Source organism: Pyrgilauda ruficollis, unplaced genomic scaffold, assembly GCF_017590135.1.
Source record: "Pyrgilauda ruficollis isolate IOZ18807 unplaced genomic scaffold, ASM1759013v1 scaffold11, whole genome shotgun sequence".
NCBI lineage: Eukaryota > Metazoa > Chordata > Aves > Passeriformes > Passeridae > Pyrgilauda > Pyrgilauda ruficollis.
In genome coordinates, this window is record NW_024509210.1 from 378,231 (window position 1) to 399,032 (window position 20,802).

General features: G+C 48.2%; 2 protein-coding genes across 3 annotated transcripts in view; both read right to left on the reverse strand.

Annotated features, from left to right (window-relative positions):
- The window catches only part of PAPSS2 (3'-phosphoadenosine 5'-phosphosulfate synthase 2), a 28,464-nt gene extending 22,310 nt beyond the window's left edge, over positions 1-6,154 (reverse strand). The window contains exon 1 of the mRNA XM_041473354.1: positions 6,052-6,154. Coding sequence (XP_041329288.1) covers positions 6,052-6,072 — 21 coding nt within the window. The 5' untranslated portion in view covers positions 6,073-6,154. The remainder of the gene's footprint in view (positions 1-6,051) is intronic.
- Positions 1-20,802, reverse strand: part of MINPP1 (multiple inositol-polyphosphate phosphatase 1) — a 40,252-nt gene that overhangs the window by 6,864 nt on the left and 12,586 nt on the right. Inside the window, exon 5 of one of the 2 annotated variants that reach the window (XR_005955611.1) lies at positions 18,833-19,868. Coding sequence is in view for 1 of the 2 variants with exons in the window: in XM_041473373.1 (XP_041329307.1) it covers positions 19,469-19,868 (400 nt within the window). In the remaining variant the exon portion in view is untranslated. Of the gene's footprint in view, positions 1-16,183; positions 19,869-20,802 lie in introns of those variants that run through there. The other variant, XM_041473373.1, reaches the window with a different exon arrangement.

Consider the following 20,802-nt stretch of genomic DNA (forward strand, 5'->3'; position numbering starts at 1 on the left):
CTTTTCCTCTGCAGGACCTGGTGGCAGCCTGAAGAAAGGGAAAAGCTGGACTCCAGACCAGGCTGGTGGGCTCTCGGTGTGTGGCCACACGGTGCCTCTCCCTGCCTCAGGCTGGATGTCCAGCCTTGAACCCGGTCTCTTGTGCCCCATGTGCCTGACTTTGCAGTGGTCAATGGTCACCAGCAGGCCACAGGACACCTCTGTCCACCTCAGCACCTTTTTTAGGGTTTTCAAAGTGCAAAAGCAGCGGCAGGAACGAGCTATGGGGAACTCAGCCAGAAGCACCACACAGGACATGGTTAAATGGGGGAACTTTGCCTGGCGGGCCAAAAGTTCACTAGGCTGGAAAAAAACATTATGATGAATTCATGGAAGGAAAGTTCATCAAGGACTATCAGGAGGAAAGGCACAGCCTCTGATATCTCAGGTTGTAAATCGGTGGAAAGGGGGGCAATGCACTGGTGTCCCAGCCATAAACTCTTTCCTGGCTGCCACTGGGAATGACAGACAGAGCCAGATTTTCCCCTCACTCAGCACCTCCTCAGTCCCCTCAGAATTCCTGCTGGATGAAGACAGGGCAGTTTTCACTGCTGTACCACTGAATGTGCTGCTCTACAAAACCAGCTGCAGTAGACAAGTGCAAGTTGAGGACTTCAGGAGGATGAAGTTTTCCTGCCCCATCTCCCTGTGTATCTGAGCCCTACAAGCTGCAAGATGGGTTTTTAATGTGTGAGTGCACACAGGGTTACCTAGACCCTGGCCTAAGCCAGCACCAAGGATGTTGGACTCTTCCTGAAGGAGTGGCTGCTCAGCATTCCCCTACCCCTCCCTAAAACAGGTGTAGGCACAGCCCTTGGTCATTCCACACTGCTCAAAGGCTGGTCCAAGGACAGATCCAGATTTTCCTTGGAGATTATTGTTAATTGGTCCCTCAAAAGTTCATGCAGACTCTCAGCATCTCTCAGAGGGTGGCATCACCCCCAGTTTTACAGCCACAGAAGGGCAGTGGTGAATAAGACCAGCAGCAGATGAAGACTTCAGCTCCCACAATATTTAAGACATAAAAATGACATTTGTTTGAGGAGCAGCTCCCCTGGACTTCAGGCTGCACCTCTGAGAGCTCCACACCCTTCACATCTATCCCCAGGGTCTCAGATCAGCTTTCCAGAGATGCAATGAGCATTTCCAGAGATGCAATGAACATTTCCAGAGATGCAGTGAGCTGCCCCAGCCATGGCTGGGGTTGCTCATCATGCCCAGAGGCAGATGCCCAGCTCAGACCCACACAGCAGCCCTGTAAAAAACCCCTCCTCTAAAATGACTTTTCCCCCCTCTTCCCACGCTCACTGGCAACACAGCCTAATGATCTTCCCATCAGAAGGGCAGGGCTGGCCTGAAAAATGACCTCCCACCCAAGCACGCATTTTGCACCACAATGGGAAGCTAAAATACAGTTTGATATCGAAGAAAACATTTTGTTCTGCCAGAGAAGCCACGAAGACCTCCAGGTCAGAAAGTCTTGGAAATGTAGGTGCAGATGGTTGTTTTCTGGCAATGCACAGAAAAAGCTCATCTCAACAACCCACAAAGTGCTGCAGCTAACAGAAAATCAAATCAAATCTGTGTAAAACAACTCCTTCCTCAAGCTCTGCTCTCCAAACACATTTTGGCACCCACTCAGCAGACAAAGCTTTTGACACATGGAGCTGTAACTGAGCCAAGCTGTGAGCAAAGGAGCAAAGACCACTCTGGGAGGGACAGGAGGCAGTGCTAGCAAGGAACTACCAGCCCCACAGGCAAATCCCACCTTCCCAGCATCCTGTGGCATGACGCACAGCCAGGGCTTTTTTGCATCCCTCCTTTTGTTAATGATACACTCTGTGTAAATTTTCACTTGGAAATGATTAAGCTGTGAACCCATTAAAGAGCTATTTCTCACTCCCTTCAGCTGTGACACCCCGCTCACGATAACAGCAAATTCATAAATGGCAACCTGAATTACACAGCCTTTTTCTTAATGGATTTTTGAGAAGCAAAGTGTACCAGCAGTGTGACCAAAGTACGGGTTCAAGCATTCACACAGGCCCTACATGCCACTTATCTTTTGGGGGCACGTACAGCTGTGAGTTTATCTAAAACACCTGGTTTCAGATAGGCAAGGGCTTTTCATTTCTAAAGGCACCCTCCAGGATCAACATCAGCCCAGTTAAAAGAATAATAATTAAAAAAAAAAAAAGGCAAATATGCCAGCGTTTGTCTTGAAAACCCTCCAGAAAAACCAAATCTCCGTGGCCTAAATCTAAGCTGCAGCTGCAGTGCACGTGTCTGGGTAGTGTGGGATGGCAGCACCACTCCAGCCACCACCAGCAGAGGAGCTCAGACCACACCAAGATGGTTATTTAATTCCTCAGCCCCTGGAGGGCTCAGGCATGGAAAGGAGAAGGTATTAATTTTTAAGAACCTGCAACTTTTCCTGGCTTTTCGTCCCTGAAATCCCCCAAATTGAACCTGTCTGCTCTTACGGAGCAGAGTGTGGTTATTAACCACTGGTCTGGCACACTGGCAGCCCGAGTGAATGAAACAGCAAGAGACTGGAAAGGGAGCTTTCTAAGAGTGAAGCAATTGGAAGAAAAGGGGGAAAGTTATAATTAACAAAGCAACAGAAGTTAATCACCTCACCTTTCCATGGTCTTTGAAGAAAAGAGATATAAAGCAAACAAAGTAATAGAAAATAAACCAAGAAATCCCAAGCATGCAATGAGCAGCTGGGAAACAATCACCTTTGGATGTCATGGTGCAATGAGCTGGGCACTGTGTTCCACAGAATAAATCATGCTGTAAGAACAAGCAGCTTGTGACTCGCTGGAGAAAACATGAGTTTGAGAAAACTCAGTTTATGGAGTGACTCAGCGCAGAGCAAGCCACGCTAACTCCCTGACATCAGGGCTTTGCTGCCCTGTCCCCCAGGCAGTGTCACTGCGATGAGCTACTCAGAACTGCTTTGAAAATAAACATCTTGCAAGTTGTTTTGCTCTTTATGTTCAAGGCAACAGTTAAGAGTAAGAGTGATGAATGCACGGTTTGGGTGTTTTAATAAGCTTTTTCTTTCTTGTTGCTTGGCAATTAAATCGATGGGGATGTACATATGTTCCTGCTCTGCCTGGGGTATCACTGAGTCCATCTGAACTCTGCCCTGCAGCTCTGTTTTTTTCAACACGAGAATAGTTTTTAGGCAAAGAAACTAAACCTCTTTCCTCAGGGTTGATTTGATCTTGTGGGTTTGTTGCTTGTCTTTAAATAAATTTAAATAAACCCACATCGTTTGCACATAAGCCCTACACAAACACAAGTGAGCTAGCAGAAGTTCCAGCTCTGTGACCCGCCGGGCTGCAGAAGCACATCCCACTGCGAGCCAGGGATGCCACACCAGCCAGAGTCCTGGAGATGCTGCTGCCAGACCAGGCAGGTGACGAAGCTGAAACACTTCTGAAAAAGGCAGTTTCAGCACTGGGATCTCAGTCTCCCTAAGCACCTGCAAGGGCACCCGAAGAGAAACTTCACTGGCCGGGGGCAAGGCTCCCAATGCCTCCATCCCATGAGATGCGCTGAGCTGCACTTTCCACACAGCCCTGGGGACACAAAGCCACGCAGGCAGTGACCCTGCCAGGGCAGGGCTGTGGCTCTAGGCTCCGTGGCAAGCTTCCCTGGAGCACAGTGCACCATCTGTGTCCTCCTGGCCGTCAGGAAAACTCCGCTCACTCGGCGGGCACGGGGAGCGAGCTGCGGAAATACCGGCGGCACCGCAGGTGTGCGTGGGGAGAAGGAGCTGCTCTTTCCACAGAGCTCAAAGAAGCCCTCAGCCCTGAAAGCCACGCTGTGCAAGAGCCCACACAATGAACAAGGGCAGGCCCACAGCTGAACCTCCCTCACTGCACTCCCTTCAGCGTGTGCTTGCTCCTGAGAGCAGGGTTTGCCACTGAGGCACACAGGAGGGCTGTGTGAGGGACGTTGAGGCTCTAAGGTCATCATTACAGAACTGCCCAAAAAGTCAGTCCTGAAACTGGCCAGGAATAAATGCTTTCTGTCAGTGAGGGCTGGGAACAGGAGGGCACTGCCTGGCACGTAGAGGACTTCATGCCTCTTGCAGTGTCGTGAGCAGAAATGAAGAGAGCACAAAGTGTTTCCATATTAGCCAGCCAAAGAGAGATTCCTGCACACCAAGACTCTGGTCCTCATATTTTTAAGGACAACACATGCAAAAGCAAAAAAAAAAAAAGTTTTCTTCTTTACACCTTACCATATTAACAATTAATAAATAGGTGTGCAATTAAAGCATCCTCAATCCAGATTCAAACTCCACAGAGCACTCAGGCTGAATTTAGGATTTAAATCCTGGACTTCTAGTTATTCAATGTGTAAAATGAGGAGCACTGTCAATTAACACAGCGGTCCAGCTCACAACAGCTAGCACTGCTGTGCTTTTCCAAAACTGACAGCTGATCAACATCACCTGCAAAACCCAGATCTGATGTCCCCTCAGAATAAAGCTGGCACCATCCAGCCTCACAAAACCTGGCCTGTGCGACAAAGAAACTGTGATAAAACTGAGGTTTTAGTAGCAACAAGGATTTTTAGGAATAACAAGGATTCGTGTTACTGGGAGAACGAAGAATGGGGAATAAGAAGGGGCAACAGAAGGATGATCCTACTGCTGTATCAATAGGGATCTCAACAGGAGAAACTACTGTTTCTTCATTTTAAAATGGAACACCTCTGGCTGTTGCAGCTACAAAAAGTGTCACGACAAATGGTCTGTGGGCACAAAAAAAGGTCAAAGGATCCTGAACAAAGTGAAATTCCTTATCCTGGCCTTTGATATAAACTGGAGACGGTTGAAACCAAGAAGATGCTGAGGTTGCAGTTTGGAGAGAGAAGTTCCTTTACACTCTGTGCAACCACATCTTCCTGGCAAGGGACGGGAAGATCACTAATGGGACATCACCGTTTCACCATCACTCCGCAAACCTCTTGGAATTAGCGAAATCACGCCTTTTCTCACTCCATCGGATACCTGGCAGATAAGCACACAAAAACCCGCCTACAGCTGTCAAGCTGATAGCATCTGCTTTGACAGCCACGGCACAAAGGTCAGCCACAAACTCGCTTATAAAGGTCATTTTTCCAGCCCAGGGTGGAGGCAAAGGAGAGGGATTATTCTGGAAGTTCAGCAATACCTCTCTCCTGTCACAGCAATAAACAGAACTCCCATACACAGCTCACGGCTCGCACCTCCCCTGCCTGAAATAATCCCTAAACCACAGGTTTTTGCGTTTCCAAGAACGCCCCGCTGCACAGGCGCGCTTTGTTCCGTGTGGGTTTGGGTGCATTCCTCCCCGGACAGATTACCACTGTGTCCAAAATGCATCAAATCCATCGGAAAAGTTTATGGCAAACTTAGGGAAAAACATCAAATCAACCAGCAGAAAGCAACCCGAAAAACTTACGTCAAGACTTCTTCTGGTTCTGATTTAAAACCTGGAAAACCTACGCGCAGCCAGAGGGACCCAGAGCTCCCATCCCAGACCCAAGGAGGAGGGGAGGGCAGCTGGCAAGCGGAACGCGATGTCTGGCTGCGGCTGCGATTTGCGATTTTAATTTCTAACAGAACTTATGATTCCTTTGCTTTGCCGCGCGCGTTCTGAAGCGCTGGCTGCGCAGCGATGCTGAGAGCCTGACGGTGGCGGTGAGCGCCTCGCCAACTCCTTCTCCCGCCTGGGACCGCGGCAGGGGACACCCAAAAAGCCACGGGAGAGGCAAGCGCCGCCCGGACCTCCGGCCGTGCCTGGAGGGGACCCGCGGGGCACAGCGGGACAGGTGCGGGGTGCGGAGGATGCTCAGCGCGCCCGTCCATCCCCGCCGCCCCGAGTGATGGATGGGCTGGCCAACTCCCGAGCGCTGCCGGAACGCCGCGGATCCCAGCGCGGGAGAGGGGCAGGGATCCGCAGGGATCCGGGGGGACCGCCCGCCGCCCGCGCCCCGGCGCGTCCCTACCGTGCGCTCGCGGCTCGACATGGTGCTGCTGCGGCGGGCCCGGCGGGCCGCGGCTATAAGGGCTGCGGGACACGTAGCGCGGCCCTGGGCCGGCCCCTCTCGCCCTGCGCCCGCCCCCGCCGCCGCCTCCTCCGGCCCGGCCCCCGGGGGAAGCGGGCAGGGCGCTCCGGGCCGGGGGGAGCGGCCCTCACCCCCCGCAGGAGCGGGCAGGGAGCGCACGGTGAGCTCCGACAGAGCCGCCCGGGAAAAGTGCCCGAAATGAAGCGCTTGGGACTCTGCTGCCACGGCCAGGGAGAGGAGAGGGAGGAGGAACAGCAGCCCACACAACGCTACTGAAGGAAAAAGCACCTCCCGAGGAGGATGATGATGATAAAAATGATATTTAAAACAAACAGTGCTGGAGGCTGGTCCCTGAGGGTTTGGCCAAAATACAAAAAAAAGATGAAAGGAAACACTAGGAGCCTCCCAGCAAACCAAGTGCAGAAGGTGAGGGGAAGAGAATCCTGTGACTGACAGCTTTGCCCCAAATCCTCCGTTTTCTACTGCTGGAAAAGCTCAGCTCCCTGAACTCTGCTGAAACAGAGGAAAGGAGAGGCAATGCCCTGGTGAAGAGAAACCACAGCACAACCCTGGGATGGCCCGTGAGCCAGGGACAGAGAAAGGAAGATCCTGGTGGGTGGGTGGGTAATTCTGCATCTGAGGGTGAACGGTGCCATCCAGCATGGCACTTGTCCTCCTGGACCACTGCCTCCTGCTCCATACCCATCCATGGATCCATCCCAGGGCCACAAGGATGGCTGTGCCAACTGTGCTGCCTCTCCTCTAGGAGGAGATACCTCACTTCTCATCGTGCCTGCAAGAGCAAAGGCTCCCTCCAGGTCCAATATGCTGAGCCTACTTTAACTCTTCAGCACATGATCACCAGCAGTCCATAAAATATTCCTGTTTCATCTCTGTCCTTCATTCCAGCAGAGTTTAAAGTCATTGATGCCCTGAGTCCTGAATGAAGCCCCTTGAAGGAAAAGGAAAAAGGTGCTGGGATTTTGCAATGCTCCCTAAAGTTCATTCTTCTGATGAATTCTTAAAACAGAAAACGGAAAACCCCAAGGGAGCAGTGAAGAGATAAATGGGGTTCCTCAAATGAGGTCTCACTGCAGGAAGAACAGGGTCCACTGTGGGAAAACATGGACGTGAAGGAATGGGGCTGGAAGGAGGCAGCAGCACCTGCTCAACCAATTCCCAAAGCCAGGCAGCTATTAGAGTGTGATCAGCTATCAGCTGAACTAATCCCCAGTGTAATTCCAGTTAAACCCATGGCATTACATTTGGGATTAACTCAGCTAAATAGTACCGGGCTTGCTTTTGAGCATCACTCATTCCTTGCTTTTCCTCATATTGTTTTCCTCAATTAAGGGCAGATTAAATTTCTGCCATAGAAACAACACAGCAAGATTGGAAGAACAGGGAAAGAAGGCTGAAAACAATATCCACTGGAAAAGTCCATTCTGGTACACTTAAATTCACATCTTTGTGAATTACCTTGCCTTTCTGAACCTTCAGGAAAGCAGAAGGGTGGAAAAGGTGCCCAACAGACCAAGGCGAGCAGGGAAACACATTCACTGAAGAACAAGGAGCAGCACCAAGGGGACTGTGAAGAAGAAGAGGCACAAAGAAGGTCTTCTGTAACAACAGACCACTCTAAACCACCTTGGCCTGACACACAACTGGTTCTAGAGAGGGCATTTTTGAAGGAAAATATTTTTTTTTCATTAAAAGTGAGCTATAGAAAGGGAAGGGGAAAGACAGAAAACAAATGTTACAATGTAACTGAAAAATTAGCATCCAGAGCATGTAACACCTCCATGTTTCCCCTAGATACCTATCAGTGAGACAGAAAATTAGTCAACATTATCTCCATTTGTTGCATCATTCTTCACTTCTAACTTCATCAAAGTTATTTCCCTTCTAGGAATTAAACTGACTGCTGATAACCTTCCTGAGAATTGGAGCAAATAATATTTTGTGTATAAGAGTTCCAAGGGTTTTTCATCTATTTTTCACCTATTTTTCCCAAGCACAATGGAGAGAATGGCGTGAACTTTTATTACATTAAGTTATAATAACCAAATATATTTGGATAGTGTCACAAATTTTAATTTGTGTGGGGCTTTTCGAGGAAGTAACTGATGAAACAATTAGAAGGAAGAAAAATAATCTAGCTTACCTCAAGAGACACACAAATTAGTGACAATTTTCATCAAAGAACTTCTTGGGCTATTGAACAAGAGGTTCAGCCTCATGCAGCCATGAGGCTGCTCATGCAGCAGCATCCCAGCAAAGCAGGCAGGAACTGCCCCTGGATCCCTGGCAGTGCCCAAGGCTGGGTTGGATGGGGCTTGGAGCCACCTGGGACAGTGGAAGGTGTCCCTGCCCATGGCACAGAGTGGAATTGGATGAGCTTTAAGATCTCTTTCAACTCAAACCATTCAGTGATTTTATGATTACAGGGAATATTTTTATTTGTGGGGATTCTCGCTCTGTTTACAGGAGAAAACTGGGATCCCTCTCCTTACTGGGAAGGACAAAAGAAAGTCATGCCCCTGTGACCTGCCCTTGTGCACTGGGATTCAGCATTTTCCTACAAGGTCTGTACTGCCCTGACACCCTGATCTCAAAGAAACAATAAATCCCTGGAGAAAACTCTCTCAGGAGCCCATTGTGCAAGCTGCTACACTAACAGAGAGCAGAATCCATACATAACTCCCCCAAATAGGCCCAGCAAGCAGCTGCTTGTGAAGCATTTGCTCCATCCATCTTCCCCATTCCAAATCACCTTCTTAGCCCAAATTCCTGTCCCAGCATTAGCCAAGAAATTGCCTCAAAGCACCAACACTCATGTCAAGGTTCCCAAGCTGGCCACGACCAGTGGGATAGCTTCACCAGCACCTTCTGCCACCTACAAGGTGGAAATGAAGAGACCACATCCCTTCTGCTCTGAGGTGTCAGCCCCAGAAGTGCTGCAGCCTCAGGGCAATGCCCTGGGAGGAGAGGGCTGTGCCTGGCAGAGCTCTCCCACAGGGAAGACACAGGGGGAAGGTCACTGAAGGTGCACAACTATGCTCTGAAATGCTTGCAGGAATTCCCTGATTTGACGACTGCTAGGTGGAAAAGCACTCCACTACTCCCTGCACTCAAACTACTCCACTGCTGCTGCCTCTGCTCTTGTTAATTTGCTTTCCTAGCACCAGGGAACCTGCAGATCAAGGTTCAGTGCCTTGCTTAGTTTTTCAAGTGATGGAGACACGGTTGTTGCCTTCAGCACCATTTCTTCTCAGATTCTCTGGCTTTGTTTTTTAAAGTGCCAGGGGAAGCTGTCACCCAGTTAACGAAGCAGCCTGCAGTCACTGGGAGTGGGACAAACTCTGCTCATCCTGTCCCTGGTGCATTAGCTACCTTTGAAATCTGAATATTCCCCACCTGAACACATGTAACTCCTCTGGCATCAGCCTGCAGAGATACCACAGATACTGAACTGCCCCAACAAGCACTTCCAGCTTATCCACCTCACCTTTCACCCTTTGCACAAAGAGGGCTGAATTCTGTGTTTAAGTCAAGGGTGGATCTGCAGCCCTAGAGCTTCACTTGTGAAATGTCAAATCAGAAATAAGCCATGAAAGCCAAGTACAGATTGCTGGAAGCACCAGAGATCCCAGCTAAGGGCATTACCTCCTGGAGTCAGCAATCAGGACCTTAATGAGAACAGGAAACGTTTTCCCTTTCCTTGTTCCATAATTCAAACACACAGCTGGGATCATCCCCAACTTTCAGAAAGCTGGTTGAGAGAACAAGAGCTCCAGAAGTGACAAGAAATCAGCCACTGAAGCCTCCAGCACTGGCAACACCCATGGCTGTTGGGGACTGCTACAGCCAGAAACTGAGTTCCAAACCAGTTTGCCAGGATTTCACAATGGGAGAGAGGAGCCCAAGGCAGGAACAAGCTCTGCATCTACCTGGGTCTTCTCATAGTGCTGCAGAGCTCCCTTTAAACAACCCAGGCCAGGTTTTTAATGCCCCAGTGACACAAGCACTCCTGCTCCCCAGCAGGATCTTGCTTCCCCACACACCCTCTGGGCTGCACTGACAGTTCTGAAGGATCCCAGTGCAACTGGTCCAGCCTTGGGATGGCATCCCACACAGACCAAATCCCCATAATCATGAGGAAAACGGTAAAAATGCAAAATAATCAATCCCACAGCTGCTTCTGTCACTTATATTTTTAGGGTGGCTACAAACGTGTCCTGTTCTCCAAGCACTGCTCAGTACAGGATCCCAGGTGGCTGAAGCAGAAGGAGCTGAGTGGGAGCTGGTGTCACCTCCCTGCTGCAGCAGGGCCATCCCAGAGCACAGGGCACAGCATTGTGTGCACACAGCTCTGCCACAGCCCCAGGGAGGAGAGCCCCCAGGCTGTGTGGGCAATGTGCTCAGGGCTGGGCACTGCCCAGGGAAGAAGTTGTGCCTCCTGTGCAGGGCAATGGCTGGGCATCAGCTTCTGCCCAACAGATCTGTAGACTAAGTTCTGACAGGGGTCCTTGATTTTTCTCAGAAACCTATTTTTAGTTATTTCTTTTTTCTCTTTTTTTTTTTTTTTTTGTATTCATATTTCTATTTTCCCTTTGCCTGTCTACAAAGCTGTAGTGCCTTCAAGGTTTCCTTGCCAGTTCCACAGAACCCAGAGCAATCCCAGCTCCCACTTGCAGACAGATCTCATGCTCTCTGATTGCACACCACAGCTCCAAGATATAAAATATATATCCCTACTAGGGCCTGGACAACACTCTACAAGGAAGGGAATATTGATTTTACAGGTATCTTCGCTTGGAAGCAAAACAAGGATTCTTATCCTTTTGTGGTGTGTCATATTGCAGTAAAGGTATTTATTTATTGAGTGTAATTATCTACTACAGGCCTGTTGCCTTTGCCCTGTGCAATTTCTTATCCCTATCACAGACTTTGACCCATATCTCTACCTCATTCCTTTTACAATACCAGAATAAAAATCCCAGCTCCTGAAATTTTTTTCAGACTCACTTTTCCTACAGTAACCTGGGAACTCAGGAAGTCAGATTAGAAACCATGTACGTCTTCTTCCAAAAGCAGGCTGGCAGAAAAAAAGGCCAAAGATATCTACAGAGATACTAGGCAGGCTAAAACTGCCACCAGGACAGTGGTGATTGAAGCAGAATCAGTTAAGGAACGGCCAATTTAAAACCCAGCCTCTCCAGGGCCAGGCAGTGTTGGAGCTGAACAAGCCCAGACAGGTAGAGAAGTCAGCTCCTATCACATTTTGAAGTCTAATTTCATCCTAATCCTTTTACAAAGCAGCCAGCTGTGACAGCAGCTCCTACCTGTCACTCCCTCCATCTCCAGGCACTTGTGAGCAGCAGCACCAAGCACTTTTCCAGGCAGCACAGGGAAAAACCCATGGTCCTCACCTGTTTTCACTCTTGTGCAGAAGCAGATTTAGGATCTGCAACAGACTATTGGATTGTAGCACTTTTCCCCCTGTGCCATTCCCTAGTGGGATTTGTCACACAGATTTCCAGACAAGCTGTCAACCATGACAGATGTGTGCTGCCACCAACTAAAAAAAGGTTTCTCATGGTTTCTCACAGGAAAACCATGTGAAGGGAAACTTCTTCTGCTTTGCTAAACTCAATCTCAATTTTGCTATTTTTAGAATAATCCAGAGAAGCCTTTTTACCACTCTCATAGAAAAGCCAGTCTTAGGTAGAGGTGATAAGCTTTAAAAAAATCAGGGTGATATTTACTGTTTGTGACAGGTGTTGGGTGCTTTATTCAAGCACTGATTTGGAAGGGACCTTAAAGCCAACCCTGCCATGGGCAGGGACACCTTTCATTGTCCCAGGCTGCTCCAAGCCCTGTCCAACCTGGCCTTGAACACCTCCAGGGATCCAGGGGCAGCCACAGCTTCTCTGGGCAAAGTGGCCCAATAACCATGACAGAGTTCAAAGCTCCTGAAAGCTCTCCATTTCTGTGCAGGATGGAAATAACTTCTCATTTCCCAGATCTCTGCTCTGCAGGCTGTGTGAGAGATGAACAAGTAGGTCACATGAACCTCTGCTGCTCCTTGTCTTGCCTCATCCAGCTGGAAGCTCCAAGCACGCCCCCAGATTTGGCTTTGACACCCAACTCCAGCCCTGTGCCCAAAACTGGGCTGATCAACACATGCAGCACCTCCTGGGGGGAAAGGAAAAGAAAAGAAAGAACCTGAGCCTATCAAGAAGCCCCTTGAGTCACCAGCTCTTTCCTGCCCGAGCAGAGACACAGAGCACAGGGCAGTCAGGCCTTGGCATGCTGGGAGTGGCATTTGCTCCCAGTTCTGCCTGGAAAAGAAGCGGATGGAGACAGGGGAGATCTGCTCCATGGGAACACTGGAGGATCCATCTCACATGACTTCAAACCCAGGAGAAGAAAGGCAAAGGGGAATCCTCCTGATTATCCCCAGGGATAATCAACCCCTGGAAACCCAAACATCCTCCTGGTAGGCTCAGGGCAGAGCTGCATTCCCTACAGAGGAAAGATGTGCTGTTCTTTGCCACACCAAGGCCCACAAGGGCTGAAGAACAGCCTGGTAATTCTGGGTTATGGGAGATAAAATCTGAACCCCAAAGGCTTTCCTGCAAGGCCAAGACCCAGCAGGATTTTGCATATGCTTCATGCTTGAGAGGGCCGGGAGCAGGAGGCCCTGGGGAAGCAGGTCCTGGATAATAAAAGCAGCAGGCATGCAGGCAAACAGAGAAATGCAGGATGGAGTTAGCAACACTCTTTATATTGCAAAAAATGCAATTTGCTCTACACAAATCCATGTGCAAGACATGACCTGTGGCATCTGGTGAGAAAGTTCTCTAGCAGAAGATGGGAACCAGAGCATAAACCTCTACAGGGCCACAGAAAAGAGCCCCTGACCAACCAAATAAATATAAAAACCTCACTGGCCTAATGATTAACCTTCCTGAGAAAAAAAGGTAGGGAGATCTCCCTGCCAGCAGCGAGCTGTTTGTTGGACCTCATCTGGAAAACCAAGTACAATGGTGGTCATTAAGTTCAAAAGAACTGAAGTGAAACAAGCCAGCACACACATGAAATAAGTCAGGTGAGGAGGAGAGATGGAGAGGGACCAACTTATCAGATCTGGCAAAGCCAAGACTGAGATGAGATGCAAGTGGCATCTCCAGAGCGATCAGGTCAATGACTGTCAGGACACAACAGGGAGACAAAGGGTGAGTATAACATTACAGGCTGCAAACCAAACCCCTGAGGGCTTCACATCTCCCTTCTGGCACATGAACCAGGAACTGGAGCTCAGGGGATTGGGTTTTTTAGTTTGATAGGTGAATGAGGGGCTGGACATGACCTGGTAGCCCAGAAAGCCAACTCTGTCCTGGCTGATCCAGCACAAAGGTGGGATCACAGAGGATCAAGAGCCACCTCCCTGTGCTTAGGGCAGAACTATCTGATTGTTTGAAAATATTCCCTCTACCTCATCCTTTGTATATTATTCTAACAAACCAATGATTCATTTCAAACAAGCATAATTAAAAAATACAGGATGTTGCACATTCATAAATATTAGAAAGTTGCTCCAATTTTCAGAAGTATTTTTAGGCAACCAAAATCCACAGAGAGCAGGAAATAGCATTAATAGCAAGAAGGAGCAATACATCATACACAGAGGACATCTTTGGGATGTTATTTTATGTGGGGGAAGTGTGAAATAAAAACCTAGAAAAGTTCACAAGAATTATCATTTCACTCCTTTTCAAGTCAACAGCTCAGCCTCACCTTGAACAGTGTGTGCAAGTGTGGCCCAGGAAATATATTTATAGGCACAGGGTAAAACCAAGCCAAAAATCAAAGTAGCAAAGAGGAGAAAAGAATAACTTCAGCACAAGGAATAAAGAAGCAAGATGAGCCCCTCCCGTGTGGGGAAAAGAAAATCAAAGTCACAAGCAGCACAAGTATGATGCAAAGAGGTCAAGTGTTTAACTCCTCTCCCAATAAAAGCGCTCCAAGGAATGAGATGAATTGCTGGTGTTGAGGAAAACAGCACTGAAACAAGATCAGTATCACAAGAGCTGCTCCAGAACACATGCCAAGCCTCACCATTTGCATATGGTAACTAACTCTGCTAACTGAGAATGCTGGAAGCTCTCAGCTTGCTGTTTTCAAATCACAGCTCTTGGAAACGTGGCTGAAATTCCAGTCTAGCAGGAGACTCAGATCAGAGGAGCTGGACCTTCCCAAAGCTCCAGCATCCACCTCATCCCGCTGCAAAGCAAGGCATGGAATGACAGAAAGGTTTGTGTTGGAAAGGACCTTAAAGCCCATCCCATTCCACCCCTGCCATGGCAGGGACACCTTCCACTGTCCCAGGTGCTCCAAGTCCCAATGTCCAACCTGGCCTTGGGCACTGCCAGGGATCCAGGGGCAGCCACAGCTGCTCTGGGCAGCCTGTGCCAGGGCCTGCCCACCCTGCCAGGGAACAATTCCTAATTCCCAATATCCCATCCATCCCTGCCCTCTGGCAGTGGGAAGCCATTCCCCCTCATCCTGCCACTCCAGGCTCTTGTCCAAAATCTCTCTCGAAGTTTCTGCAGACCCTTCAGGCACTGGAAGGCCATAGTGAGGTCACCCCAAAGCTTCTCATCCCCAGGCTGAACACCCCCAGCTGTCCCAGCCTTCCCTCCCAGCAGAGCTGCTCCATGCCTCTGCCCATCCTGGTGTCTCCTCTGGACTCTCTCCAACAGCTCCAGGTCCCTCCTGTGCTGGGCCAGCTCTGCAAGTGGGTTTTCATCTGAGCAAGGCAGAGGGGCAGAATCCTGCCTTTGGGTTAGGAAAGCCAGGAGAGCTGTGTAGAAGATAAATTCCTTAAGAGAAATACATAAACCTAAACACAAATCCACTGTCCTTAGCTCAAAACCCCTGTAGCCACAATCAGGAGTGGATGGGGAATGTTTGCTCTGTCCCTACGCTTAAGGCACCACGTCCCACCAAAAGCCAGAGGACACCAGGCCAAAGGACCTTGAGCCTGATCCCACCTGGATCCTCTTTCTGGAGTGGTTCCCAGATCACCTGGGCACCTTCTGTTTCTGTAAGAGGTTCAGGATTTCTTATCACAGCCAGGGAAGCATTTGAGAGCTACAGGTCACTAATGTGGACAAGCCTGCAGAGCTTTTCTGACCCCTAAATAAATAATGCAAAATTCACCTTGCTCCCTCCATACTATTTCTTCCACAATAATCCTTTCCTTAAAGATAAAGGATTTGTTTCTGTTAACTGAACACAGTAACAGGCGTGCTCCAACCTTTCAGCAGAATGTCAGAGAAACAATGGTCCCCTGAAAGTCAAAGGAATTGTTAAATTAAATAAATGAATGAGTCTACCACCATGAACACCACACGCTGTTAGCCTCAACCTCCTCAGTCCTGACCTTCACTCCAGGCCAGTCAGGTCAGGAGAAAATCTATAATTTGAAGCCCAGGAAAGCAAGAATGTAACACTTTAAAGATAAGCCATTACTCCTGCCTCAGCAGCACCTGATAATACTACCTCTTCCTTTGAAGAGTTAGACAATAAATAACTCTTTAATGTATTAAAGACCCAGAAAACAGGGAGAGGGGAGATGGATGGTGGTGACTGCGTTCCTTCCCCCAGGGTTCTATGTGGTGTCTTCATTCGAGAGGCATTTCCCTCTTTGCCTGTGACTGCAGTTTGGGGGGCTTTTCCCTGCTTTAAACAAAACATCCTCTGTTGTTTTCCATTCCCAGCTGTCTTACAGACCAATAATCCTTCACAGAAAATGCAGAAACAGCTCTCAATTGAAGATGATGCCATCCCAGCCACTGCACCCTTTTTGCATCTGCAAAAACCTTGTCAGGAAATTATTGCTGCTTTTTAATCCAGAGATTCTGGAAACAAGAGTAAATCTTTAGTCCCCTCAAAAAGTGAGCATAAAAACCTAATTAAGGTTAGGTTTTTGTCTAATTAAGGCATTTTCTATTAACCACCAAGAAATCAGATGACTTAAAATAATCAGAGACACCAACACAGGTAACAGCAACCTCCCAAATATATTTTTAAGACAAACAAAACCATGATTCCAAAGATCATGTCATTATTGCTGCTCAGAAAACAGATAAAGAAAGTGTGCAGTTTTATTTCACAGCACTAAAAATCCACATTTCAAGTTCTCCAAATTCATCCAGTTAGTACCAGATCATTACAAATCTGCATTTGACAGCTCCACACTAACCAGAACAACAGCAGCTCTTACTAGACAGAAAAAAATCACTTGCCAGAAAGATTAACCATTTCACAAATTAAAATGTACTTCACACACACTGCAGGCCAGCATACCAGAACACTGTTGGTATTTCCCATCAGTGAAAGCTTCCAGTTGCAGAAAGGCTGCAGAGAGAGTCCTTGACAGATGTCTGAGATGAGGCCTCCAGAGCCACAGGAAGGAGGAGAAAGCATTATTTGTCTTGCAGGACTTTTGCAGGATGTGGGAATGTGCACTGCCAGGAGATGTGGCAGCCTGATCAAACACTGCATACTGAGCTAGTGCACAACTTTGGGAAAGTATTTTGATCCATTTTAGTTTCTTTAAAATATCTAAACAAATGTCTTTGTTTATCAGACAAAAGGAGCAGAGTGAAGTCACCTCCCCAGCGCTAAGAACCAGAGTAAGTGCCTGGAGTATTTACATGTCCCAACACTTCTATAGTGCCACAATGGTGTAAAATTTCCACACTGAGCTTCTAATTCTGCCGAAGGAGTGAGTCAGAGCATTCTCTAAACAAAGATCAGAGCGAAAACAGCACATTTTCCTCTCCAGTTAATTGCTGACAGCCCCTGAAGAGAGATCTGTTACAGGGCGTATGAGGGACCCAGGCTCCAAGGTGAAATAGGGAACAGCTTCTGAGGCATCACCCACAGAATTTAAACATACCATCAACCTGCTAATGCACAAAGGCTACTTCACAACAGGAGTTTTTTGGTTCCTGCACCTCACCTGGCCCACAATCAGAAAAACAGTCAAGTGCAAGGTATTCCTCCCTCCATAAGGAAGAAGGATGTATCTTTTAACAAATGTGATGTCTTAAAATCAGTCTTGCTGAACTGACAACAGAATCCTCCATTCATCTCACATAGTCAGGCTTTCATCCCTTCTGTTCATGAATCATCACTGACTCACAGAAAAAAAATATTTATTCAAAGGTGGATTTTCTCACTCTCATATCTGCTCTTTCCAAACTTAACCGCCTTTAAACAAAGGCTCATTTCTTTATAGCCTGACTCAAATGTTGCAATAAAGTGCTTAACTGGGATCTGTCACAACCATTTCCATCAGTTGACTTAGTCTCCAGGTAGGATCATGTGAAAAAGGAGACATGCAAAGGTGATTGAGCAGTAGTCATATGCAGGGGCTGACAATTATCCTGACCTATATTCCTCTGGTTGTTGCAGCACTGAACTCCTCCCTAACCATTTCCCCAACTTCAGAAAGAGCTGTGGATTTGACACAGGCAAGTGCTGAAATATTTGAATCAGTATCTTCAGTGGTCTCTGCAGCAAGTGGTGCACTAATCAAACAGGGCCCTACAACCACAGGTAGGGAAATGCCCTTAACTCAGAGCAGCAAAAACCAGGTGTTCAATTGCTCCTTAACTTACAGCATGTAAACATGAAGTGCTATTATAGAAGGTATATTAAGAAGAAAAGAGTGACCAAAGGATGAGTCTTCAGGAACACAGTTTTAAAAACCCACACTAGTTACACTAGTGCAACTTCTCAACTTGAAGTTTGGCTTTTTTCTGTTTGTTTTTGCAGCAGTTAAGTTCCCAGTTCTGAGGGTGACCCTACAAAAAGGACTTATCAGGTGCACTATAGACACTTATACCCTCAACTGCTGCAGGCTATGCTGTGGTAATCACTTCACCTCCTACCCAGGAAACACAGCAAAATAAACCCCACTTTACAGGGTGAGCTCTGAATGCTTGTTAGATGGTGAGAATGCACACTTCAAGAGCTACCAGCATCATAAATGCACACCCTCACTTGCTTTGGGCCAAGTTGGTCAGCTATTCCCTTGCAGGGGATGAAGGAATCTTTTTCTGACTTCATTCAGACATTTCTCATCAGCTATCTTCAGTTTTCCTTTTAATGTCACACTGCAGAGCTCTAAAATACTTAAAGTGCACTTCCTTTAAAATATCACCAGTCCTTCTACGCCATTCACCTCTCTAAAACCAGCTGCATTTCAAAAGCAAGGTGACACATCAAATGTGTAAGGCCTACATAATTGGCTGCTTGTTTGGTGCTTTAAAGTTAGCAGAAGTCAAGCCTCAGTCAAGTCAGCCCAATCTTTATATAGTTCAAAAAACGGGGTTTAGAGTTAGCAGCAATTCCAGTTCAAGCAGGAGGCTGGAGACATCAGAGGTGCTTTCCAGCCAAAGCTCCTAGGGAAACTGTCAGCACCTGGCCAGGACCAAGAGATTGAGAGCCATGACACAGCCTAACCTGAATGCCTGGCCCAAATAACACCAGAAATTGATGGTGTTAGTGAAAGGACACTCCAGAGTATTTAGACAATAACTGCTGCATTTCCCAGAGCACATAAAAGGAAGAGTGGCTACCTTCCACTCCCTCACTTTTATTGCTTTTTTTTCCTACTTCTTTTTAAAGATAATTTACTTACCCTGGAGACTAACTTGCTATGCAGGGTGGGTCAATGATGACCTTAAGACTTTTAATTCCTTGCCCCTTTTCAAGCAGGTGATGCATGCAGGAACTCCTCCTGCTTTCAAATGCCCAAAATAGAAGTGGTGCTGTCCAGGCAGAAGTTCTTCAGCTGTGGAGAAGAACTATGTACCTTCTCCCTTCTAGAAGCTTGAGAAAAGGATCAAAAAAAGGTTTGAAATATTTCATGCGTGGCACAGGAAAACAGCAGCTAGAAACACAGGCAGCAGAAAGCAACATTGAATCAGTCCAACCACCTTCAGATGCAATAAAACAGAAGCTGCCCCAGCTCTTAAATCCATCTATAGCCCATTCATAACAGCAGTGACCAATGAAATCTGCTTATTTGCACATATAAACACACAGGTAGTTGTGTCTTGCATCACGCATTTGTTACAACTTCCCTGTGACAGCAGTTGTTTATGCAGTTGTGCTTATGCAACAAAGAACCAGGGCACTGAGCTGAGACAACCCCCCAAATCTGCAAAGTCAGAAAGTCAACACAGCAGCAGCAAATCATCCAAAGTGCTTGTTCCCAACACCTGTGGAAATGAACCCAGACCAATCTGAAGAACACCTGCTCCACTTCATTCCCTCACAGCTCATCGACAGCAGTGACATTGACTTGGGGCAATTCGCACTCCTCTTTGAAGTGGCAGTTCTCCAGGAGGTCCTTGTAGTAGTCCTTGAGGTCCGTGTAGGTGGAAGTGGTCTCGTTGGAGTGAAGGAAGGGCAGCAGCTTCTCGTTGAGCAGCAGCTGCACCTGGTACTCCTCCTGGGAGGCGTTCACGTGGTCGCAGTGGTAGAGCACGAACACCAGGTTGGCGGCATAAGGCACGATGCGGCCGCTGCGGAATTTCCGCTGCGCCTGCCGCGCGTAGTTGTTGGCCAGGAGAGGCTCGTCGTCTTTGAAGTAACCCATCAGGGCAAGCAGGGGCTGGAGGGTCTCTGCGTGCCCAACTTGGACAATCAAAGGTGAAGAAATGGGTTTGGAGCTACAAAAGAAAAGAAGTGGAAGGGATGAGCAAGAGGCTGTGCTTTAAAACAAAGCACCAACGCATGACACAGCAGCCAGGGACCATGGCTGAAGGACACCTTGAGCCTGTGTTGCCCCTGAGAAAAAACTCTTTGGGAATTTCAGGCTGGTACAGACATTTTAAAAGCAGCTTCCTAAACTCTGTCCAAGTTTTGATCAAGGCCAACGCAGTGAGGTTCAGCAAGGCCAAGAGCCAGGTCCTGCCCTGGGGTCAGCCCAGGCCCTGCAGCTCCAGGCTGGGCAGAGGGGCTGGAAAGGGCCCGTGGGGAAAGGCCCTGGGGGCTGTGCCAGGGCTGGACAGGAGCCCAGGGGGGCACGAGGCCAAGGGCCCCTGGGCTGTGCCAGCCATGGGGCGGCCACAGGCCCAGGGCAGGGCCTGTCCCCTGGGCTGGCCCTGCTGAGGGACCTCCAGGCTGTGTCCAGTCCTGGGCCCTCCTGGCCAGAGAGCCCTGGAGGGGCTGGAGCGTGGCCAGGGAAGGGGCTGCAGCTCACACACTCAAGCCCTTCATTAGATGAGAGTCTCCTCCAAATCATCATCAGCATTTACCAAATTTAGTCTGAAGACAGAGATCCAGTGATGTAGGGCAATAGCTGTCCCTCCCCAGTTTAGGAGTCCAAAGGACCAGCAGGAATATGCTATTACCAATTCCTGATGGCACCAAGCAGTCCAGGAGATGAAGCTCCCTCAGGAACAGGTCAGCAAATCAAGGCACTGACTCGTACCATGACCGAGGACAGTTTATGTAACAAAAGGTTACACATGTCTGAGCCCAAGAGGAGATAAGAGCTGGCTTGCTGTGCCAGGAAACACAGCCAAGAGGAAAATCTGACCCTTGCTCCAGAGAAGGATGATGGCTTTTGGGGAGCATTTCCAAGTGGCCCACATCAATCTT